This window comes from Rhipicephalus microplus, unplaced genomic scaffold, assembly GCF_043290135.1.
Source record: "Rhipicephalus microplus isolate Deutch F79 unplaced genomic scaffold, USDA_Rmic scaffold_28, whole genome shotgun sequence".
NCBI lineage: Eukaryota > Metazoa > Arthropoda > Arachnida > Ixodida > Ixodidae > Rhipicephalus > Rhipicephalus microplus.
In genome coordinates this window covers 5,242,367-5,268,336 of record NW_027464601.1, presented here as the reverse complement: position 1 = coordinate 5,268,336, position 25,970 = coordinate 5,242,367, and the positions used below count along the sequence as shown (strand labels likewise).

At 44.3% G+C, this 25,970-nt stretch overlaps 1 protein-coding gene across 2 annotated transcripts in view; it reads right to left on the bottom strand.

Moving 5' to 3' along the window:
• The window catches only part of LOC142786698 (uncharacterized), a 76,037-nt gene that overhangs the window by 30,113 nt on the left and 19,954 nt on the right, over positions 1-25,970 (bottom strand). The window contains exon 3 of one of the 2 annotated variants that reach the window (XM_075884337.1): positions 12,042-12,146. The exons of the other annotated variant lie outside the window; for it this stretch is intronic. Within the exon in view, the coding sequence (XP_075740452.1) occupies positions 12,042-12,146 (105 nt within the window). The remainder of the gene's footprint in view (positions 1-12,041; positions 12,147-25,970) is intronic. 2 annotated transcript variants of the gene reach the window in all.

The window sequence follows — 25,970 nt, the reverse complement described above, 5'->3', positions numbered from 1 at the left end:
GGCTACAGCGAATTTTCCATAGGGCCATTTGTTCAATCGTTCATGCTTTTATTGTGCTATGCGTGGTCTTAAACTTAAACCATTCAGGATTAAGTTGCGGATAGGAACGAGCAAAATTTTATGAACCAGTCAAAGCACTTTCTACTTCAGGAAATTAATTTTCTCTCATTGAAACGGAATAGCATTATTCAACACTGCTCTTTCCAAGCTGCTGCGAGCCGGTGAGTACTACGAATATTTTTTGTTGTTTTATATTTTCGGGCCTTGAAGTGTGAAACCGCTTGGGTTTCGAGATCAACATTCTTACCATTGCTTATGGTAGCTTAGTAAAATGGTGGCAGCTTGCAAAGTGGTGACTAATGAAGATGAGAACTCGAGTATTGTTTAGCAGAGTAACTTGTTGGGCTAGTTTGTTCATTCTTAACGAGCCTATGCCACAAAGAAACACAAGAGAAGGACATCCTTCTCTTGTCCTTTTTTGTGTTTCTTTGTGTCTTAAGCTCGTTAAGAGTACAGTTGGAATCTCAGTTTTTTAATCTTGTCCCGCAACTTGATCCACTGGACAAGGGAGGTGGTGAAGTTGTACGGTTTTTCGCACTGCGGAAGTTTTTACACTTAGGAGTCGGGCTAGTTGGTTTCAGTTAACTTGAATTCACATATACAGCTCAACATACAACTCGGGCGTATGGGGATCACTGCCTATTTCTCTCTTCCCCTATGTCTCAGCAAGTATGAGCTGACAGAGATGTATCGCGCACAAACTGCTAAACATCGTTATGCTGCAAGTGAAAATATTCATTGTACTGATATGAATTCATCTTAACAGGTGCTGTAATTAGGCGCTGCTAATGTGATCGGTGGCCGGCCTAGTTAAATTACATTTAGAAGGAGACATTTCCAGGCTATTTCGAAAAGCTTTTGGTATTGTTCGGGACGTGGATGAGCTGCTTATTGTGCATACGTTGTAATAAACACTACGACATTTCAGATTCACCGCATCCTGTAACAAGCAAGTAATTTCATGGCACACGAAAAAGTAGGTCCCACTTTTTCAACGTCGTTTCCTGGACAGAAACACCTCACTGAAGTCTCACTGGACCCTGGGATACATTTGTTTAAATTTCGGCAGATAACATGAACTGTTGGAATCGGTTTCATGCGAAGCAGTCAGTGATTACGTGTTTCTGCCGCATTTGTTGTTTTCTTTAAGACAAACTTCATTCGTGGAGTAGCTCTCACTACGCATGTCGACTACACTGGCATTTAAAGGAATATTATTAAAGGGATGCAAAGTCAGCACTCATATTACAGCACAGATGTAAATTTTATGGAACGTGAGTGCACGCTACATGTCACGATGTCAATATTATTCGCTTGCGCAGTCCTCTGCTTGCCGAGCAACGGTTCCTTATAGCTTGCTGAATGAACTCAGCTCCTATATATTGTTTTGCAGACTGTTATTAGAGTTAAGCCAACAATGAAGCTACAGTTGATGTTAACCCGACATAAATCCTCTTATAACAAAAGTACATATACGATGTTTATCTCTTTGTAGTCAACTTAGATAGCTGGCAGGGTAAACACAATAGATGTTACACTAGCTTCATGTCTGCATAGTACCCTTTTCCGAAGGGGATTCAAGACCTATCGTTGTTCTGTACTAAAATGCAAGACTGTCACACAAACCAAATCGTTGGATTTCGTTGCTAATTGTATGTCAATTTTTTTCTTGGTAGACGTTGGACCAAGGCTGCCGACGCCGGATTTGACCATGGAAGTGTTTTGTGCTTTAGTCCACACCACTGCTCCACTGGTGTATTTGCGTCATGGGTAGGACGCTGCGAAATATATATATTATCAGCCTACAAAGAAAAAAAAACGAGAAACGTTCCGTACTGGGCCTCAGATCTACAACGTCTCTCTCTGCATCGCGTGGCACGAAGTCGCTAAGCCACGGAGTGTACGTCTTCCAGCTTGCTAATGCAAAGCTATTTATGTACACTATGTAATACTGTTAGACACTCCTGAAAGCTGCACAAGTTCAGCGCACTTTCGTCAGCAGTAGCGAGTTGGAGCGAGGGGTAGGCGATGAGCGCGCTCTAAAGATTGTCACCCTTCAGGTTTCCACGCGCGCGCGCCTCCACGGGACGTGGTCTGTCGTGAGCGCGTGCTTAGCTTGTTATTCAGGAATGCACGAAGGTCACTTTGCTAATTGTCGCGGCCACGTTTACGAAAGAAGCGCATTGCTCGCGCTCGATGAAATAACACACGTCCCATGTATACTTGTGCGTTCGTTTCTTACGTGTTTCTTTCTGTTTGAGCGCCGTGCTTTAAGCGTTAAGTAGTAGTTTAAGCGTTAAGTTGTCCGTTCGCGCTCGCCCTGTGTATGCTCATTTTGTGCGCGCTTCCTGCTTGAGCTGCACACTCCAAGTTTCAAGCTGCTTGTCTTTCTTTATTCATGGGAAATAATTTGTTGCTGTAGCATTCAGTCCTACGTCCTTGTAGTGAAACAACCACAATAAACGCTCAACTGCCTTTATGAAGAAACGCTTTACTTGCGTGCTAAGCCAATTTCTAGACAGAAGGATCAGCCACGTTTCATTAGGTTCTCGCATTTAAACAACCAAGGTTTGTTGGTGCTATTCCTGGGTATATACAAAAGACTCATACTCGCTTACCGGATCCCGTGGTGAATGGGTATGTGACACTTACGACTTAAGCAAAGAGTCTCATTTCGTGCATGACATAATTCAGTAGTTATGCAATGATCAAGCATTTATTTTTGTCACACTCTCGCTACTTCCTATGCCTATTTCCATATGTGCTAAGGCAATGGGGCAACTACGAGAGTATCGAGAAGTAGGGGGCTGGATATGTATACATAGGTAGATATAAACGGTCTAAGTACTTCCAGTTCGTCGCATAACACAGCGCTAAGGGTTATATACAGAAAGATGAAAAGGACACAACTTTCTTACCCGTCACACTGTCATTCCTTTTACAATAAACATCCACACCTTGCCAACTCGTGATTCAGCTTCAGTATTTTCGGACATTCCGGGATGTTTGTATCGCGTTTGAAAAACCAATTCTTCTTAAACAACTATTAATCATTAACAAATTATCACTGAATCTTACAAACATTTTCTACTGTAAAGGCAGCCATTCTACAATTATTTTCATTCGAAAACTTCTGAGGTAATGCATAAGAAGTGTCGCGTGTGATACTGTCACACGCGCAACACGCATATTTGTGTTCTCCCAGCACATACTGCTAACGGTCTCTAGTTCATTGCATTATTTTCGTTTATTTATTACTATTTATTTATTATTTCTGTTGATTCCGCAAAGGATTTTTACAGGAGTGGGTAAGAAGTGTCTACAAATAATATACATTCACACAAAATAACAAATGTAGTGCTAAAATAACACCCAATAATGCAATTGTAGAGAAAAGTCATGATACAAAATCAAACCGACAATAGACTTTCGGTAATGAGAGTGCACATGTTTCCGTCACACGAGCCACAACTGAAGAAAAATAATAAGAATAGAGAAAAGCAACCATGCCAGGATACAAAATAGGAATGTCTTCTACTATTTCGGATCACAAAGGTCAGTATGCTTGGAAAGAGGACAAATATTTCAGAGTACAATTCCGATAGCGTCGCTATCGTGTAGCTGCAAGAATGGTTAGGCCAGCAATTTCGACAAAAATGTTGACAGTGGGCTGCGTAACCACTATCTCAGGTAAAGCATTCCACTCTCGAATTGCCCGCGGGAAAAAACAGAGAACAGAATGTATTGTTGGAGCGTATGTATGTTTGGAGCGTAAATTGATTCTTTGATATTAGGTTGAGGTTATGTGTTCTAATATTGAACTATTAAGCACTATTTAACTGATACTATGTGTATGATAAAATAAGTCACATGCACTCTCTCTTCACACACATACACACACACACACATATATACATATATATATATATATGTGTGTGTGTGTGTGTGTGTAGAGAGATAGATAGGTAGATAGATAGATAGATAGATAGATAGATAGATATCAGATCTAACAGACAATAATGCCGAGTAATGTATGGGGGTAGTTATTAGACAGATCCTAATGAAACTGTAAAAAAGAAAATTGCGTAAAAAAATAATTGCCATGCGCAGGAACCAAACCTGCAACCTTCGAGTAAAGCGTTGGATGCTCTACCACTGAGCTTCCAAGGTGGCTATCTTCCTAGCCACTTTATTGGGTTTATAAGTGAATATAAACGTGCGAGTGTCAGGCAGTGCCACCTGTAGTCATGGAGGCGAGTGTGGCACACTCTTTAAGAGCCTGTTTGGCGTCATGTAGCACGTGAACTTTTTACGAGCTGGCAGCTGACCAATAGTTAACGTGGTTGCTTGGGCGAGTTGGTACGACATGATTCACTTAACGAGATGATTCGGCAATAACGACATGATTCGTTATTGGCGCTGTTTTTTAAGTGACCAATAGTCTCTCGTATACAACCAAACGGCATCAAGTCTGCCAGTACAAAGCCCTCGTTAATGAGTAAGAGAAAAAAGTGTACACTTAAGGGCTCGTTCTTCCTTGTTTGACACAATATTAATGAGATCTAACAGATAATAATGCGAAGAAATGTATAGGGGTGTTAATAAACAAATTGTATTGTAATTGTAAAGAAAGAAAAGTGGGTGAAAAGATAACTTGCCGTGAGCAGGAACCAAACCTGCTCACGGCAAGCTATTCCTGCCACAGGGTCATGACGTGAACGAAGAGAGAAGACTCCAGGTTGAAGGCGAAACTAGTTACTCAGGCCGAACTTGTGGGCACGCAAAATTAATTTGGAAAACTGGCATGACAGCGGCGATAAGAGCGTCGGCCGTCGATCAACTGAGAAGCAGCGAGGCGTATCGGCATTTTCACACTTGCCATCGAATATTCGGCGTTATTGCTAGCGGCGACGTAGGTTCTACGTTGAACTGTACTGTTCACGAAGTGGGCGTAATCTTAACAAAATCGTCTAATGCCACCCCGAAGCTTCTCGGACAGTGTCGGCGTGGTTTGCTCCACGAATTACTGACAATAAAAGGGTGATAAGAAAACACGAGGATAAAATGTGGGAATATCTAAAATGCTCAACTCGGCTGTCTATAACGAAGAAGCGTCGTGCGCGTAACAGCAAAGCCGACATCTTCAGTCGCAAGTACGCCACATCTGAGCATGTGCGGCGCCGTTGATGAGCCTGCCTCGCAATACTGATTCCTGTTATTCGTTGCGGATGCAACAACCGCTTTGGTGGTCGAAAGCGCTCTGAGTGATTTCACGAAAAAACAAAAAAAAAGCAAGAAAGACAAGGTAAAGTTGTTGTCGCTGTGATGTGATATCAGGAAGCGAGATATTTCTTTTTCATTGTTGTTTTATTTTGACTTTGTTATGTTGACAGCGCTTAGACGACCAAAGCAGCCATCGCGGCCGGGAGATAAAGAAGGGTGGAAACTGCAGCTTATGCACATCATTCGCACCGCGCATGTTCAGATGTGGCGTATTTGCGGCTGCAGATGTCACTCGTGCTGTTCCGTGTGCGATGCTCCGTCGTTATAGACAGCCAAGTTGAGCACTGTAGGTACACCAACCAAATAAAGCTGTAGTCTCTGATGCGCAGTGCCTCTCAGCTGCACTGACGAGGCGTGCTCACCTGAGGCGATTCTGAAGCCGCGTCGAGAGCTCTCTGTCTAGGGGCTTTCGCGGTAGGTTTTGGGACGGCATATCACCATAGTAAGTCGCCTACCCCGGTGGCCTGCGTCCAATGAATGGCTCAACTACTGGCGCTGCACTGAAACATTGTTAGAAGCTCACCAAAAGTCGATTCTAGGTGAGTATAGCTAAAGTGACTCTCAGCGAAAAGCTTGCTGCACACGCTTGATAAAGGCATAGAGCGCTTTCCTTCTCCATGTTTGACTATCCTTTTGTTCCTCAGCTTCAGGTTCTTAGGATAGTTGTGAAAGTTAACGCCCTTTTCACAGGCGGGTGGTGATATACAGGGTGCCAAAGCTTAAAAGTGCCAACACACGCGGTGATGACGTGATCACATGCACGTTTCTGACTGCTGTTTGGAGTGAGTTAGACTAGTGTTTGTGTTCTGTGCAATTGCATAAAAAGGTCATTCCTTTCAACTAAATTTTAAGCAACGAAACTGGGCAAGGCAGTCCAAAAAATTGTTCATCGTTTAGCATAGCGTCCGATTACACAGTTTCAAACTTAATATCTGTTACTTTTTAGTGTTTTCCTGCTACATGCGAATTCTCTTAAAACGAAAAAAAAACACGTGACAAGGTTGCTCAGGCGCTACTGCGTACGATAATTCTAGTGCTCCCTAACGTTCTGAGTACGAACGATCATAGCATTTGCTGATTTTGCAGTCTCGACAAGGCCGCGACGAATGACTTTGCAATGAACACGTTGAGCTATCGGCCACAAGAGCAATATCCACCGTGACTGCTTACCACTGTAATGGACTGGACCAAAGGAAAGACATCGTTCGTACGCAGAACGTTAGGGAGCACCAGAATCATCGTACGCAGTAGCGCCTGAGCGATCTTGTCATGTGGTCACGTGGTAATTTGTATTTTGTGGGCATTTCTAATTAGCAGAAAGAGCTAACATTTAACAAATATAAAGTTCAAAACTGTGTAATCACATGATGTGCGAACCGATCTACAACTCTCTCTTTGAATTTTTTTGCCTATCTTCGTTCTTCTGAAGCTTAGTTAAGAGGGTCAAATAAACTATTGATCAGAACACAACAAAATTATCTGATTCTCTTGAGACAATGGTCAGCAACATGCTTTTGGTCGCGTCGTAATTACGCGTGTCGGCATATTTTCAAATTCTGGCTAGAGAGCTGGGGCACCCTTAGAGGAACAGAGCGGTACTGCACCATTGCGCTGCACCTGCTGCGTACACAAGCGGCTGGTGTTTTAAGGCATATTCCGCTGTGCTTTTAAAACGAGCGTTAGAAATACACATACCCGGTTTGTTAAAAGTGCATCGGAAGCCACCATGCAGATTATAACCCATTCGACTGTGTCTTTGCCGAATTCTACATTGACAGCAGTTTACACACGGCACCGCACCTCGAAAGCACATGATTTTGCAAACTGACGTTATACAAGCGCGGTTCGCAGTGCCGCCATCGGTCGCACACAAGGCCAATAGTCTGCATTTAAACTTTTGCACCTACCTTTACGCCATTCTTGTCCAACTTGATAATCATGAGTTGGAAATTGTTGCTTGACCTCTCATTATTTCATTCTTATAATGTCATCAGCGATTACCCGGTTACTCTAGGGCTCTCTCCATTAACTCGTAACCTAAACTCTTTCTTATATATGGTTCCCGAAATTTGTCGTAAGCGCGCGGGCAATAAAACTGGCAGATCGTGTCTCCCTGCTTCACACCCTCTTATACGGAAATTTTCACGATTTCTTCAGGGAGCCCTATGGTAGCTGTCATGCGCCTGTAGATATCTTCTGGTATTTCTATGTCTATGTTTTATCAACGCTCTCACTTTGCAGTGTCTGCATAACTTCTATTTATTTGGACGGACAGATAGATGGGTGGACGGAATGATTGACTTACATATGCATGAATGGCTGGGAAGTCTCGGAAGTGAAACTGCTTTTCATGCAGATTGCAATAATTGTGAAATGCTCAGTGTGGTTTCGTTCCAGGCAAAACAATTCTATCAACAGTAAACACGTACTCCTATTATGCAGCCATCTCATCGTCTTAACGACAACTGTAGTGAACTGTCATCTACGGAAGCTTATTAACCTAGCAGTGTCCAGCGCCACCATCACCGCTGGCACAAATGATACATACGAGCTTACCGCTTCGGGTGTTTCTATTATCTATATTGCTGTTGTCGTTGCTACGGAAGTGTAAACATGCAACTGTTTAACATACGTCTGTTTGTACAACGTTTTTACATACCTTGCTCACAATTTCGTAGCGTTTCGCTCAATAAAGAAAACTACAACACATCCACCTTTTCTCTGCAGGCTTCGCATAGCATGAATTCCCAAAGTGCATGGGATCTGCGACTTTTTTCTAGGTTGCCAGTTATGTTTTGATCTAATGTATTTCTTTTGGTCACAACGTTGATTCTGAATTCCTTTATTTAAGACGCAAACAGGTTCCCACTATAATATTGAATAAATATTTAGTTTTCTGTTCAACATGAGGTTGATCGTCGCCACCACTAACAATTATTCGCTATAATATACTTTTGACGTAAAACAACTTTGCTTTCGGTGCGTTACTTCATGATGGAACTCTTGTTTGGCATTGGAGGGGCTTTTTTGTTTAGTATGAGTTTTTTTTGTTTATTTCATGGAGCTGCAGCCTGCAAGATCTACGCCAGCCGCTACAAACTTCTGGATAGCTTACAGGTTTGGATGCCAGAACTATTTGTGACGCGACGATGACTGGCAGACGTGGCCTGGCTCATACGCCATGTTTATTGCGTTGTCACTTTTTACTTCTCCGCCTCTACCATCAGTCACTACCTTCTTACGTTACACGATTCCCCCTCCCCCCGAAAGATGGCACCACTTACAAATTGCAACGATTTGAAAAAGAGGTTAAACAGAATATGCCCAAATTCAGTTTCACGTCCCGACGGAGTTCCACAACCTCACTTAATTTCCAAGGTCGAGAGAGCAGTCCGGTCAATTATATAACACCTCTGGTGGGCGAGGTTGACTGTTGGGTTCCGGAGAGAATGGGCCATGAAGTCGGCTACGCATGAATACTAACAATACTGCGTGAACTCTTGTGAACACTGATCAAGGTTGGAACGCCTTGTTACAGCGGCAGCGCGGATGTCATCGGGGTCGGATTTTCCGTCGTGAATGGTGCTTTTCCGGTGCTTCTTGTTTGCGTGCTTTTTGACAGACTGTCGCGGAGTGCCTGCGTGCTTGCGGTTAGCAAGCAGTGCTTCCATGTCTTTTTTGGCGTTTTCTGTGGTGTCGCATTGGGTGTAAAAGCAAGTGCAGGGAGCGTCTCTGGCGAATTCTCTTTGTGCGAGAAAGTCTCACGTCTTGGAATGGTCTTTGGATCGGAGATCTTATTTTCTAAAGTTCTTCAATTGATGAACGGGCTTCAGTTAATTTTTGCGTCCATCGATGCCTTCATTGCAGTCTTTCTTGTTGTCACATGATTTATGGGCTTGGCTTTGCTTGCCTTGCTGATGTTACTGAGGAGATGGCTTTAGTGGAGCCCCTTCAAGAATTGCGCATTCATTTCTTTCGTCAGTTGACGTGTCCTGTCGGCAACTGGTAAACTGTGAGATGGTGTATTGCTTATCGGGCATAGTTGGTGGTGTGCCATCATTTCTGGCATGCTCTGAAGAGGCTTTGGTGACGTGGTTCATTACGGACGATTCTGAAAGACAACTCCGTACAAGCTTTGATATATGATTTACTTCTGAATTGGTTCGATTCTGTAATCTGTGAGCACTGCATGAGAGCACCACAGGTGACGTGGCATCGTCAGGTTTGAACAGCAGATTTTGGCAACTCTGCAGTGCCGTAGAAATGGCAGGAAGCTCGTTGTGTGCTCTTGCAACGCTTTTCCTAATAGATGATTCTGGCACAAGGCAGTGCTTTAAAGTTGATCGTTCCAAGCCTTCTGTGTTGGTTGGTCTCTCGTGTGGTTGGGAACTCGACGGCGACAAGGACAAAGGCTTGCTTTGGTCTGATTTTTCTTGGGAATATTTCTCGGTGTCCGCAACTATGGAGATCAGCTGTTCTAATGCATGAATGCGGATGGTAGGCCTTGGGCTTGGCGGAGTATCTTCGTAGTTTCACAGCTCTATTTCGACCGTAGAGGGCGTGTAAACGATGAAAGAGACAAGTGATGGAAAACCGGTAGGTGGGGCAAGTGTGTGATATGTATAGTAAGCTGCTCCGATGCATGAAGATCGATTTCACTCTTCAAGTCGTTATGGCGTTGTTTGGTATTTTCGCCGTGCGTCAGCTAGTCTACCGTGAACAATGTGTCCTTATGACACAAATAGCGACCGTTAGGTGCCTTTGAAGAGCTGCGCGGTAGGAAATGAGGTGGTGGTTCATGTATACAAGATGCAGCATGCAAGGCAGCAGTAGAGTGAGTAACGTCTCGTGTGATAAGTTGGGGCGACAATTTTGAAAATGCCAACTTTCGTGCAGACGAGAAACCTGATGAGAAGCTATGTCTCTTAAGAATGTGAACTGCGGGGGCTGAGTGGAATTGTCTCCAGATGATTGGTAACAAGAAAGTCCTTGTCATAGTAGTTAAAACGGGCGATCGTCTCTTCTTCGATATTTCGCCATGATTCGTCATTCTCGAAGATGTGGGGGGGGGATAAAATTTAAAGGCCTCACCAGTGACGTAGTCACTGAAGTTAGTGGCCATTTCTCGTTACGACCAGGATGCAGCAGTGACGTGGAGCTCTATTAGGTTAAACCAATCCTGTATGGGTCCGTCGTCCGCTGATCAAGTGTACTTGGAAATGTCAAGGTCGTCCGATGGTTCTGGCTTGGTGCTGGTTGCTGTGTACTGCTAGATGACTCGGTAGTGGATATATGGTCAGAGCGTCTTGTGGGGAGAGCATCGATGATGAGCGATTGAAGAAGCGGCTCGCAGGTTTTCATCTTGTCGACTCGTGTGACGCTACAATGACTGGGAGACGTGGCCCTGCTCATAAGCCATGTTTATTCCATTCTCGCTTCTGTCTTCTTCGCCTCTACAATCAGTCACTACCTTCTTACGACACACATTGATTCGGTTTTCTTTTTCGTGCGTCTTTCAAGGTTTATCTGTGCTCACACCTCATTTCTAAGAAAAATTGTGCTACCTCAGGAGACGTGGCTCGTGCGATCATTTGCGTCTCAGCGGAGCGTGCCAAATACTCGGTCAGAACGGCCACCCATTTTTTACTGTCCGCAGACACGGTAATAGCCCGACAATGTCCATGCTGACTTGGTCAAACGGTGTGCGAGGTGCTTCGATGGGCTGAAGCAAACCAGTTAGCTTAACAGATGGCTGATTTCGGCACTGACATTCCCGATCACCCTTGACGTACTTATTGATGCTTGCCGAAAGCCCGGGCCAATAGTACTTCTCGCTCACTCTGGCAAGTGACCGTGAGTAGCCCAGATGACCGGATGTGGGTTCGTCATGGCAAGCGAAGAGGGTGTCGCCTCGAATGTCTCGAGCAACCACCAGGAGGTAAAGACGGTTGCTCGAACGAGCGTTCTTTTTGTACAGCTCACTGTTTTGCAGGGAGAACGACGTCAACGAGCGGGATAAATGACGTGGTATGATTGCATCCTGGCTCTCTGAGTGATCGATGATTGGACGAATCTATGTGTCATCTCACTGCCGTTTCCTCAAGTATGATGAGCTAATGGCGCCCAGTAATCTTTTGTCTTCCTCTCCTTCCTGCTTCCTTCCTCTGCTTTCTCTGATTCCTTCACCAAGAAGGTGAAGACGGGGCTACGCGTTGACAACACTCTCTTCCTATTCCACAGCAGCTGCCGGCTCTTCCTAACGAGCCTAGGTGCCAAGGCTGCTCCTCCTTCTCGCAATACACTTCACTCTCATTCCACCCTCTCCAGCGCCCACAACGCTCGACCGCACGTCGATTGGAAAGGCTCTTTATGAAACTTACACGCAGCCCAAACTGCATTCCACGTCTTTGCGTTTCAAATAAACCTTTATTTCTCATTTCCAATTCCCTTATTATTATTATTATTATTATTATTATTATTATTATTATTATTAACGATCTTATTTTGTAGGCATTCAGTCTTATGCCATAAACATCGCCTCGCTTCAGTCAAGTCTATCCCTTACGCAGATTCATGTTCATGCAATCAATAAAGAGTTGCACATTAGCAGGAACTGCGTGAACCATAACGGTTTTGCGTCACACTATGCCCATGTGGGATTGAAATTCCAGTCACTTTTAGGGAAAACCTCTACTTACTTTGCAAGGTGTACCGTCTGCCTCTTGTCGAACAACAATGCTATGGTGCCCGTAATGCGGCGATATCAGTAGACATGGGAAAGTACATGGAGTCGCAACAGACGTCTGAAAGAAGATATAAGATGTTCACTAACGTAATAAGCATTGAAGTAATCTTACTTAACGCCGCGCTAAAGATTCCGTCCTAACTTTTCGAAAGAGTCGTGCGCCTAATATCTGTATTACTTGAGTTTTAGAATACGTAATATCGTTACATGACGAGCCCACTACTAAATAAAAAGTTTTGAGTGCAAGTGCGTGTGCATTGCATGTCTGTGATCATATTCGCTGTGTATTCAACGTTTGCGAATGTTACAAAAATTTACTTATTTGTTCTAAGTGGCTGCAATACGAGTGCCAATTTTCCTCCACACCAAGGATAGCGTCGTCATTCTTTCGGTCTACGTCCACTAGTATTACTGCAAAGGTGAAATAATAATTCGCCATATTGTAGCTTAAGTGGCCAGACCAGCCACACAAAGATCTTAAGAACGGCCTCGCAAGAATGAATAGGCCAAAACTATCTCTCGCTGAAAAGTAATGCAATGCAGGCCGAGCGTAAGCTGCAATGCAGCGGCTTTGGTGTTTACTTGAACGTCCTCTACAGTGCCAAATACGTATGATGCGGTCGGGCTTCCATAAGGCAATTTTCGCAAGAATGCATCTTAGTAAGAACATACCTATGTTACCAGTGCGCCTACAGTTTTCGCTCTACTACAGGCATATGTAACGTGTGTGGTGCGCCAGGAAACGTGCAATAAAAAATGTCCGTCCCGTTTGTGAACTTGATGTTGAAGTCGGGGCCTTTCCTTGCAAAAAAAAATGACGCTGTGCATGAGGAAAAATTTGAGATGCAAGGGCATAAATATTGGAAAATTTTCCGCCTGGTTGAGAACAGAAAATAGGCCTTCTGCCCGGCAACCTGCTGGTATATCATGAGATAAAACCAGTGCCTATGACTGCCCAGAAAAAAAAGGAGAGAAAAAAAAATGCCGTCACTATGAGCAGTAGTCAAACTGTGTAACTAACTGAAAGCAGTATACTAAAAGTGACGGAACATTATGACAGAACAAGCTGTCAAAGCAAAACAGTTGCGGAAAAAAGGGGTGCTTTAAAGCGGCCCACCGATTACAAAAGGTGCTGCGGCGCGGGAGCGTGTGATCTCTTATGAACTTAGAGTAGGTACTTCGCCAATTTACAAGAATACTTTTGAAATAGTGGGTTCTCCGGAACGGCGTTTGCAGAAGATTTTCAAGGACAACTTTTTTTATTATTGGTCTTCTCTATTCCGACATGAAACTTTTCGTCGAATCTTTTTTGCCAAGAATTAATGAAGTGAAGCTTTTTGTACAAAAAGAGAAACTATTCTCTAAGCTAGGTTTCAATTTTTTTAAGATACTCTATTATTGGGCGCTCCTCCAGGGTGGGTGTGAGAGAAAAAATTAGGGCCAACAACTGCCTCTTCATTTGACACAGCAATAAAATGGGCAGAAATGATCGATTGCTTGCAGCGCGGCTGAAGGCGATCAACGCAGCGTCCAAATTCGCTGTCGCATCGTACTATTGAAGCTGAAACTCAAGCTTCGTCCAAAGTGTTTATTTATTATTCTTTTCTGTACCCCTAATGCTTAGGGTGGCGGTTCCACGCCCTCCTTCTCGCAATAGTTCGAAAGACGACACCAGTTGACGACACTCATCCACGCCTGAAAAAAAAAATGCCAGCATATCCACGGAGTGAATGATGGAGAGTGGGGCGAAGCATTCGTCCGTCCATGCGTCCGTCTGTGTACCGTCCATGCATCTGTTCGTGCTCCCGTTCCAGCGTTCGTTCATGCATCCGCCCCTGCGTCCGTTCATGCGTCCATCCATGCATCTGACTGTGTGTCCGTTCGTCCATCTATTCAACACTCCAAGTCCCACCATCTCGCATCTTTTTATCATATATTCCCCATATAGAAGCACCACCTTTCAGTGGACATTCCAAGGACTAAACGAGAGGTGGCACACGCACACTTTCTCACGGCTTGCGCTTCGGGTCTACTTCCCACCTTCAATCACCTTGAGTTCATGGTATATACTATTTGTCTGTGTTCATGGCACTGCGGCCCAATGTTCGCTAAACCTTTCTAAAACCAAGGAGGTAACGCCCAGCGAGTATAACGTTGCAACCTTTTCCTGTCAGATAGTGCTCAATGTACATGCCAGTGGCTGCAAATGTGAAATGAGAGGCAGGAGGATTAAGCTTTTAATTTTTTACGGCTTGCACTTCGTATCTGCTTCCCCCCTTTAACCACCTCGAATTCATTCATGGTATATACTAGTTCATTGTATTCATGGCCCGGCGGCTCAACGCTCGCTAAACCTTTCTAAAACTAAGAAGGTTACACCCAGCGAGTATAATGCAGAAACCCTTTCTTGTCCTATAGTGCTCAATGTACATGCCAATGGCTGCTAATGGGGGTCGCAGTGTGCGCGTTGACTGAAAACCGCATGCTCCTGTCTCTCGTTTCCCAATAGCAGCCATTGGCATGTACATTGAGCCTATGTGTTATTGTTAAACAACGCACAGAAGAAATCTCTCAGCGGCACCACCTTGGAGGTCAAATGTTATACCTATTTCGGGTATGTGCCACTGGTGGTTACGCACTACGAGGGACGCGCAAGCCACGCCATAAGGAGCTTCGCCCCTAAAAGCGAGAAAATTGCTCGATAAAGTACGGTCAGCGTTGCCTCGCGCGTGTCTTCCATGTCTTGCGAGGCGGCGGAAATCGCCCAATGAAAACCAAAGAGGACAAACGCAGACGGTGTCTTTCACCTACTATCTGCCAACTGTTGCCGTCCTTTCAACGACAAGACATAAAGTACCCCAGTGACAGCTGGCAGACTGAAACCGGTGTCGTTTCCCCAAAGTGCGAACACACGCACGTACGCACACACATACACAAACACACACTCTCGCAGTCTGTCTGACTCACTCATGTCCATGTAATAACGATTTAACATGACATAGACCAAATTCTTTGAAGCGTTTTAGTGAACTGGCATCACCACTAACTTTCTTTTTTGATGTAGCGACCCCGGCACTGGCTTGATGTAGCGTCTCGCAAGCGCGGTATTTTTTGATGCGAAGCATTTCTTAGCGAACTTCGGCGACTTTAAGCGTATCTTTCTATATATCTAGCCGCCTAAGACTTTTAGTTCTCCTGGTCATTCCGATAATGGTATCGATACCAAACTTCCTATGGCATAACATGACTGTATGAAAAACATATCTGGCTAGTCATCACATGAAAATCATGAGAAGTTTGTCATGAATGTCATAATTTACAGTTGATGGTCCTGCAGCTCTTGCGGTGGTTTCGCTGACATGGCATGTTGCAAAACTGGTATGGTATGGCATGATTGCATGGTGAACACAAGCGACAGACTCTAACATGAAAATCATAACATGCATGTCATTTAATAACATGACTACATGCCACACTCATGATGCGCTCGCGGGCGTTTCGCTAGCGTTCCATATACCAAATTTGGTATCACGGTACGTGAATGGATGACTAAGGTATGTGACTGGTGCAAACATTATAATCATGAAATGTGTGTCATGTGAGAACATGTCTACGTGCCACAGTCAAGGCGCCAATACATTTGGACGTGACGTGGTGCGCGTGCTCGCCGGCGTTCATTTCATCGCTTCACGTCGACGTTGCGATGCCGGGCACCGGTTTTGCCATATATTCCCAGGCGTGCACCGCGCTGCGTTACTTTGAAGCATGCGCGTTTCGGCGCGTCCTGCATCCGTCCATCACAAAAAGTGGGAAACGCATTGTTATCTGGGTAACGCATCGGTGCGAATTTCGCGTCGGTTGCCGTCGGGCTGCAGCAACCGATGCTGGTCGCACCGGTCGCGCCTGGCGTCAGTCTATACAGTGCTCGCGTTTTGCTAACGTAGCGTCACTGTGCCCAGCGTGCACGCGCGTCAACGCTACATTGTAGTACATTGGGCGCTTCATGAGGCACTCGCGGACGTTTTGCTAGCTCCACATATACCAAATTTTGTGTTACGTGACGTCAATAGATGACGAAATATAAAACAGGTGCGAACATGATAATCCGGACACGCATGTTAGGTTTAAACATGGCAACATACCGCGCTAATAACGTGCTCGCGGACGTTTCGCCAGCTCCACATATACTAAATTTGGTATCGCATGACGTGAACAGATGACGAAGGTAAACGTACGTCCAAACATAATAATAATCACGTGAAAGTCATGTACGGCATCATTTATCTCCACCTGGTAACGCTGTGCTGATTTTGAAGTGACATATCAACCTTTCCTATTCGTGCTTCGCACATCATCGATTCTCACGGTACTTGGGATCTGCCAATTTTTTTTCCGGCCACGCGAAACTGGTTAACCTCCGCCAATGTAGCTTACGCTACAAATACAGTCATGCACATTTCAGCACAAGATAACCTGAAGATCCTTAGGTTATTTGCTAAATTTTACCCTCTCCAAGTACAAAGGAAGGGTTACCTAAATAAAGTGCCTCTCGGTGATTAGTTGAACAGATGATTTACACTGATATAGAGGATTTAGAAGCTCCCAGAGCACATGGTTTTTCTAAAACATTTTATGAGAATTACATGTACCACGTAGTATATGGGATGACGTGGGATAATCCATCAGTAGGTTCCCGCTTTTTCCCGTCTTGCTTTCACCATCTTTGTGCTACTGCCTAAATCATGAGCTCCCACGAAGTGTTTGCTTTAGGAAATTCTTCATTTTCGCCAAGAGCAGATTTCCAAATACAATGTATTCGCACGAAAACACAGATTATTGAGTATCAACACAATCGAGCTCAGCGTCGCACTTATTGGGAGGGTGGGAGAAAGGTAGTTATCTATATTCGAAAATCTCAAGGGATTTTAACGGCACCCACAGAAGAGCTACACCTCTGAGCTCATGTTCATGTGTTCAACGAATGTCTTTTCCTATGCTCTGTTTCTTACATCAAAGTGATGCAGTGAAGGCTAGCAAGAATTCTTGCAATCAATGCGTTCACAATAAGTAATAGTAGGATTATTTTTGCATCTCAGACATGATGATGATTTATTTTCTTCTTCTTGTTTCGTGACCCCTCCGCGGTTGTCTAGTGGCTAAGGTACTCGACTGCTGACCCGCAGGTCGTGGGTTCGAATTTCGGCTGCGGCGGCTGCATTTCCGATGGAGGCGGAATTGTTGTAGGCGTGTTCTCTAATTTGGGTGCACGTCAAAGATTCCCAGGTGGTAGAAATTTTCGGAGCCCTCCACTACGGCATCTCTCACAATCATATGGTGGTTTTGGGACGTTAAATCCCACTTATCAATCAATCTTTCTGTTTTGTGCCTCGGGGATAAAAGCGTCCTGTTATACGGCTTGTCTTGGTTCTTATTTCTTGATGTTTTACTTGTAGCCTTTCACGACGCTCTGCAAGCACGTTTGTGCTCGTCTCGCACGAGCGTTTACAACGACGAAAGCTAGGCGCGAGACGCGCGAAGTCCCGCATGTTTCTGATCAAACTTCTTGCATAACTTTCACAGCGTTGCCCCCTGGGGTCACTCAAGGGTGTTTATAAAACAAGATATATAGCCAAAACATGCAGTGGCTGCTTAAGGTATAGTTATTTGCTAATTTTCCTCACTGTATCGATTATCGAGTTTGCGTAGCGTAAACTGTGCATGTGTTTAATTTTTTACATGCTATCCAAGATTTACCTTTTTTCCGCTATAGGCACCCGGCGATGCAGTTTACGAGATCTGATGGTAGCGCCAGATTACACAGCCTATAGCGAGAAAAGCACAGCAAAACCGAGTCTTCCAATGCGTAGCCTAGCGAGTAGACGCAGCAAAAGCGAATTTGCACGTGCATATCATTTTCTTTTTTAGTTGTGAGCAAGGGGTCACGGCTGAATATGTAAGCTCCCAGGAAGCGTTCTTGGATTACGTGCCAAAGAGGGCACTAACACTTCAGCGTGTCACTGTGTTCAGCGAGCGTTCCATTTTCTTAGTATCCCTGGCGGTCGGTACCAACAAAGCTGAGACGGCGGCCCAAAGAGCTTCGTCGCGCCTTCTGGGCCACTGTCGGGTGCCTATGAATCAGTTGCCATTCACTGGATAAAGCTAAATATACTTCAATTGGTGATTTTCGTATATACGATGACCACTCGAAAAAAAAAATAGAAGCTGATGTAATACAGTCATGCAAGTGTAACTATTGCGGGCGTAGATACATGTGTCAACGAGAATAAGTGCAGTGAATATCATGTGTAGCAATATTTCTGTGTTTCTTCTTCCTTCAGTGCTATATGGTTTTATTGTAAAAGAGGCGTAGCAGAAAAGTCTACCTGCGAAAATGACGTGACGAGATTTGGACGATCGGTAAATATAAAGTGCTTTTGAGAAGAGGCTCCATACCAAATAAATGTTTTAGTTTTCGTTCTTGCCACGCCGTGGTGGTCTAGTGGCTAAGAAGGTACTCGGCTGCTGACCCACAGGTAGTGGGAACAAATCCCGGCTGTGGCAGCTGCATTTCTGATAAAGAGGGACATGTTGTAGGCCCGTGTGCTCAGATTTGGGTGCACGTTAGAGAACCATAGGGGGTCGAAATTTCCAGAGCTCTCCACTGTGGCGTCTCTCATAGTCGTATGGTGATTTTGGGACGTTAAACCTTACATATAAATCAATATTTTCTTTCTCAATTTATTTCCTAGCAAGCATGCGCATGTCGGCATTTCTAAAGAAATTGAAACGCATAACTTTTCTGGGAGCGAGACAGTTACAGAATCCATTTTTGTGGGTTATGCTTTCGCTATATGAGCAGCAATGCACCTATTTGATCGGGAAAGTTGTGGGTTTTCTATATATTGACTTACAAGCACTGTCGACAAGTTTGTCATTTAGGTTGCCGCAACGGTCTTTCAAAAAATAAAATGGTATATTCTACATACCCTAATCATCGAAATTATGCGAAGCATGCGTAAGGAAGGTGACCACGTTAAACTTTTTATATGCAACGGGCCATGAAATGACCCTAAATATATGTACAAATCTTGCACGCACAGATACACGTTGCAGGTGTTTGTATAATCAGTTTTTTGCACTTGCGCAATGATGTCAACGGGGAACAAGATCATTAGCAACACCAGAAGCGATAAGCTGATATGAGGTGCTGGTGCTCGCGAGGATGGTACTCCTGAACGCTCTTACATAAATCGACTACAGCGCATGGCACCTAACTACAATTCATGTTAACCCGACGTCACGACTGTATCGTGGGGCTAGATGTGTACGCATGATGTAATTATATAGCCAGCACGGTATTTATATAGCCAGCACGGCAACCAGAATTAACTTTTGATGGACATTAGGGTGTACCTAAAAAGTGGTTCTGAGACCTGGCGTGGCCTCTTGGCAGAATTATTGATTGCAATGTATAATACTTGGGTTAAATTTCTGCTGAGACCTTGACATTTATTATCTGCATTTGTCAGACCTGCCTTGCCAATGCCAACTTTTTCTTAACGCTGACTTGTTAAACTGCTCCTATGTCTTCTCGTCGTTGCTGAATAGATTCCAAGTTTCAATCATCTGTGGCACACACCCGCATACAAGTGGCACATACCCGCCCACAGGTTTGTGCCATATCTAGTGGAAGGTGTTTTACATCGAGCGTGACGGGATTATGAAAGTAATCATCTCTTGACTATCGTGTGATATTCAAGAGTTATTTTATCCTCCTATACTAGTTTTGGTTCACGCAATTATGAGAGCACCCAGACCTAGCCGACAAGATAGATAGATAGATAGATAGATAGATAGATAGATAGATAGATAGATAGATAGATAGATAGATAGATAGATAGATAGATAGATAGATAGATAGATAGATAGATAGATAGATAGATAGATAGATAGATAGATAGATAGATAGATAGATAGATAGATAGACACGCTGACAGACGCCAGAACTGCTTGCGGTACGCAACGAAGCGCTTCGCATCGGAAATGTTCGTCTGTGCTACAGTATATGTATCAGCACAATTTTTTTCATATGGCCAGTCTCATGGGGGTCGAAGGCAGGTTATTCTTTGTTGACCACACATGCTTACTCTGAAATTCTCGGCAATCACAAGATTTGAGAACATCCACCGAAAATGCGGATGTAGAAGTGCGATCTGCTTGACAATATTTCTACAAATCACTGTGCCAGTTTCTTGAAGTGGTGAAGGGACAAGAAGATGTACCAGAATGGACTGTGAGCATCGAACCATTGGTACGAATGCCAAATTATCGACCAATGGTCGGCTCAGAGCTGACGGTTCTTCATTGTATACTGCGGTACTTTTGTATTTTGTCGAGTATGTGAAACATGCAAAGCAAGAAAGAAAAAAATTGGCATATCCCGCGTACAGTGAGAATCGATGATATGCAAAGCTCAATCGAGAAATGTTAATATATCACTTTAAATCAGCAGAACTTTACGAGGTAGAGATAAATGATGCCGCACATGACTTCCATGTCATGATTTTTATGTTTGAATGTGCCGTTCACCTTCGTCATTTGTTCACGTCACGTGATATCAAATTTAGTATACGTGGAGTTAGCGAAACGGCCACGAGCACGGTATGAGCGTGGTTAGTTGTCATGTTCCTACATGACACGTGTGTCAGGATTATCATGTTTGCACCAGTCATATATTTCGTCATCCATTCACGTCACGTAACACCAAATTTGGTATATGTGGAGGTAGCAAAACGGCTGCGAGCGCATGCATCATGAAGGGCTCCTTATACTCCAATGTAGCATTGACACGAGCGCACGTTGGGCACAGTGACGCTACAGTCGTGAAACGCGAACACTCTATAGTCTGACGTCCGGCGCGACCAGCGTCCGTCGGCGCGGCGTGACGGCAACAGGCGCAAAATGCAATATGCTCAATTTCGACCCCATGCATTAGCCAGAGAACACTGCGTCTCCCTCTTTTTGTGACGGAGAGACGCCGGACGCGCTGAAACACGCATGCGTCAAAGCACCACACTGCCACGGGCGCCTGTGAGTATATGGCAAGACCAGCAACGGCCACGAGCGCATCATGAGCGTGACATGTAGTCATGTTGTTACAAGACATGCATGTCATGATTTTCATGGTAGGTGCGGTCACTTGTGTTCGCCATGCAATCATGCCATACCAACCAGCTTTGCAACATGTCATGTGAACTAAACCACCGCAAGAGCTGCAGGACACGAAAAGTATATCATGACAGTCATTTTATACACGTTATAATTTTTATGTTATGACTAGTCAAACATGTTCTTCATACAGTCATGTTACTCCATACCAAGGTTGGTATCAATATCATCATCGAAATGGCCAGAAGAGCTAGAAGTCGTAAGCGGATAGATAGATAGATTGATAGATAGATAGATAGATAGATAGATAGATAGATAGATAGATAGATAGATAGATAGAAAAAAAAACATTTGTCCTCTCTGAAGCAGCACTACATACATATCATTCGCAAGGCATGTTAGCGTACTTCCTTTTACAATTTTAAACCTCACAGGCATGGAAAAACTCAAAAGAACGCGCGAAACACGAGCAGCCTAACCACGAAGAGAGAGAAACGTCTTTATTCACAAAATCGTGGAGGAGGAGGGCGTGGGAGGAACCCTTAGTCCAAGGTTCCTAGGACGACTCTAGGGACGAGCCGGGACCGCTGTATCAGAGCTCGGAGGACCTCGGGAGGTCCATCGCGGAGAGCATCACCCCACAGCTCCTCGCTACGTAAAGGGTGAAGGAAAGCAGGTAAAGAAGAAGAAGAAGAATAAGAATTAGGAGGAGGAGGAGAAGAAGGAGGAGTTGATGTTTATTGAGAAGAAGGAGAAGAGATCGGCCTTGAAAGCGAGTTTCTGACCCGCTACTCCCCATGAGAGTAAGGAGAAAAGAAAAAAAAGAGGGGTGAAAGAGAGTAAGGTGAGGGGTAATTGTGGTATAGCACGATGAGTCACTGCACAAAATGTCTCGTTCGATGTAGTACACGCACAAAAGTCACTACATTATAAAATTCTCTAAAGATGGGAATCTAAACCTGTCTTGCTTAGAAATGCGAGCAGGCCCTTTAAACTGCGCTAAGCATGATCCACATGTTGGCAAGCACCAAAAAGTTTCTCTTCCGAAAAGGGTCGGAAGTCTAGGTCATCTGTGAGGCACTTAATTAAGAGATTGTGTTTCAACTGCGTATAAAGGGCACACAGGCAGGATGTGTACAAAAGTTTCTGGCGTGTTACACAAATAGCAGTTAGGACTTCGGTCTTGTCCTATCTTGCATAAGTATCTTCGCGTGTATGCAACACCCAGCCGCCGTTTATGTAATAGCGTTTCTTGGTTTCTGCTTAGTTGGAACGGAAGGCGGAAAACACGACAAGAGACAAGCCTGTAAATGCGCTTGTGGCGATATTCTGGATCATACCAAAGTCCTTGCATAGATGTCGTCATACCTTTAGACATCAAGGCATTGATGTCGTATCGGTAAAAACGACTCGATATCACTTCGCCACTAGTGTGCGCCATTTTCGATTCTGCATCAGCTTGTTCATTCCCAGCTATGCCACAATGACTGGGCATCCATTGCAACGCAACGGTATGTCCGGATTGAAATGCCTCATTCAACATATTCATTATGTCACACACAAGAGGACTGTATGTAGTGTCTTGTTTCATATGGTTTCTAATTAGCTGAAGGGCCGGCTTGGAGTCGAAAAATAATGTCCATTTCACTTGACTCTGCTGTCAACTGTAGCACGCTGCTTGTCGGATGCCAGTCAGTTCTGTGGGAGTAGATGATGTCTGGTGTGCTATTTTGAAGCGTTGAGTGATTCCCATTTGAGGCACAGTGAAAGCTGCTGCTGAGGAGGTCTGCGTGATAAAGCCGTCTGCAAAGATGTGTAGTGTATATCTGTACGTAGAGTCAATATACGACAAAGTATATTCAATATACGTCAATATATACCCACTGCTGGTCAAGACCAGCAGTTGGTATTTTTGAGTTTTTTTTATTCCTGGGATCGAAAGTCGCACAGTCAGCTTAGGAATCGTTCAGAGTGGTAAGTCGGAGATAACATGTGGTACATAATTTGAAGGCAGCAGATCTCGGTGCGACATAATGGCTTCTGAGAATACAGCATTGGGTCGTGTGTTAAAAGTGTCTTCCAGTGGATGGCCTCGATGCCTTGTCAGTAGCCTCAGATGTACTCGTAGTGGTTCGTGTTGAAGATAAACACGAGCTGGACAAGCACATGCTTCTGCAAAGTGCCCCGTTTAGAAGTGCATCGAGGTACTCCTAGGCAAATTAAGGCACGTGCCTGAGCTCCCTGAAGTGTACGTACAGCTCATGTGCGAGCACGGTAGAGAACAGGAGCACTGTAGCGAAGGCATCCAATAAAAAGTGCCTGGTATATATAGCTGCCCAAGAGATGATTTCAATGGTAGCCATGGTTTTCCAGACATATGAAAAATGACCTGGACAAAGCTGTCTAGGTTCTTTTTTCATAGCGATGAGATGTGCTTCGACCAAGACAAATCACGATCGATGATAACTTCGAGAAACTTGTGACGAGTTACCGAATGTATTATGTTTCTATCGATCACTATGGGGCCGCAAGACATAGATTTTTTCGTAAATGGCCCGGTTGCACTTTTCGTCGGTAACAGTTGCCGTCCGCAAGTATTGAGGTATGCAGATGTTGTCGATACCGCACGTTGTAGTTTCTTTTGTACTTGCAAACGTGTTAGACTCGTGTTCCAAATGCAAATGTCAACTGCGCACACAGACACCGAAATTTTGCTTCCTAGATTAAATAGCTTTTTAACGAGGCCAACAAGTACAATATTAAATAATGTTGGGTTCAGGACTCAACCTTGAGGCACGCCACGGTAGGCGGGATGCTTATTTGTGTCACCGTCCGCAGTAGACATGAATATTGTTCGTTCTTGAAAATAGCTGGCTATTCATTGATGCATGCGACCACCAATGCCATAGTCTTCAAGAACATTTAGTATGGCATCATGCAGAACAGTGTCGAATGAACCTTTGATATCAAGAAATACTGCAGCCGTTAATCAGTGGCGCCGTTTCTGATGTTCAACGGTTGTCACCAAATCAATCGCACTGTAAATTGATGACCTTCCCTTCTGGAAGCCAGTCACGGTATCTGGATATACTCTTTGCTTTTCTAGAAACCATTCCAAGTGCATCAGAATCAATCGTTCGATGAGTTTTCTTACAGAACTGGCTAGCGCCACAGGTCTCTAAGATAGCAAATCACGGGGAGACTTGCCAGATTTCATCAATGCCGCGATCTTGCTAGTTTTCCAGTGTGCCGGTACAGTCACAGATGTCCAAGAAAGGTTGTACAAAGACAGCAGTTATTTGGTTGCTTGAAGACCAAGGTAGTGCAGGGTAGCATAGGTGATTCCATCAGGCCTAGGTGCAATAGGACGTAGTGAAATGAACATAGCCGCACAAAGCTGTCGCAGCGTTAAAGGATAGTCGAGACGAACGTCTGCCGTAGAGGGTGCGCACCGAAGCAGTGAGCCATTCATTGTTGCAGAGCCGGAGAGGTGCATGCAAAATTCTTCTGCAATTCGTTTCTCACTGCATGTTCTTATGATGACCAAAGCACGGAAAGGACGCAGTTGCATAGGGGAAGATGGTAGAGCTCGTACGACGTGCCATTTCTTAGACAGTGGTTTCCAAGGGTCCAGGGTGGCGCAAAATGATTTCCAGTTTTGGCGGCTAAGCTTTTATAAGTACCTCTGAATATTCTTTTGAAGGTTACGAGTGTTCCTCAGGTCTGTGATCAATTTCGTTCGCCTGTATTTGCATTCAGCTCGACGACTAACTGCCCTCAGCTCTTCGTATACCAAATCAACCGGCTTCATGGAATTAGATGTGAAAACTGGTGTAGTTGTCTGTACTGCTGTGGCAATTCTTTTTTCAATTTCTGTCAGAGAAACTATAGTGCTACAAGGCTTTTTTTAGCTCTTCTTGAAAAGCCTGCCAATCTGTGCATTGCCTTCGAATGCTTGCAGCGCGGGTATACCATCCTAGTTCTATGTAAGTAGGAATGTCATCGCTTCCTTATAATTCAACGTCAATGCACCAGGCGGCGGATGTCGAAAGACACCGAGAAGCGATAGCTAAGCCAAGACAGCTGCTGTACGTTGAGCCACGGAGATATGTCGGTGATTCGTCGTTAAGAATATGAAGACCATTGTTACTTGTGAAGTCTAGGCATTTTCTTCCCCGAGTACTTATGACGCTGCTGCCCCAAAGATGCTGATGTGCATTGAAGTCACCTACGAAGACGTGAGGTCCTCGAGTCGTGTCAATGACAAGTTTCAGGTGTTCAGCGTCAAATCTCTCGCTCGGGGAAATTTAACCACGAATGATCGATACCGTTCATTTTTTAGCTTCAACGTCATGGAAACGTACTCATTGCTGGTATGCATAAGTATTTGGTTATGGGAATACGTGAGGTCACAACGCACGAATAGGATAACTTTGCTGGGATTTCCACTTATTTGGGAAGTGTATTGTTCAAATACAGACAATCTGAAGGGTAAAGTCATATTCGGCTCGCATATCACAGCAACAGGGAATTGATATTTCAGCATTCTCTGCCCAAAATTTCCAACGTGACCTCGTAGCCCTCGAGCGTTCTATTGAAATATAACAGAACGACTAATTCTTTCACTCAGTTATGATGATGAGGCTGCTGACGCCAATAAATTTGTTAGTTTTAGATAGCACCAAGCTCTGGTTCTAGTAAATGTGAAGTTTGC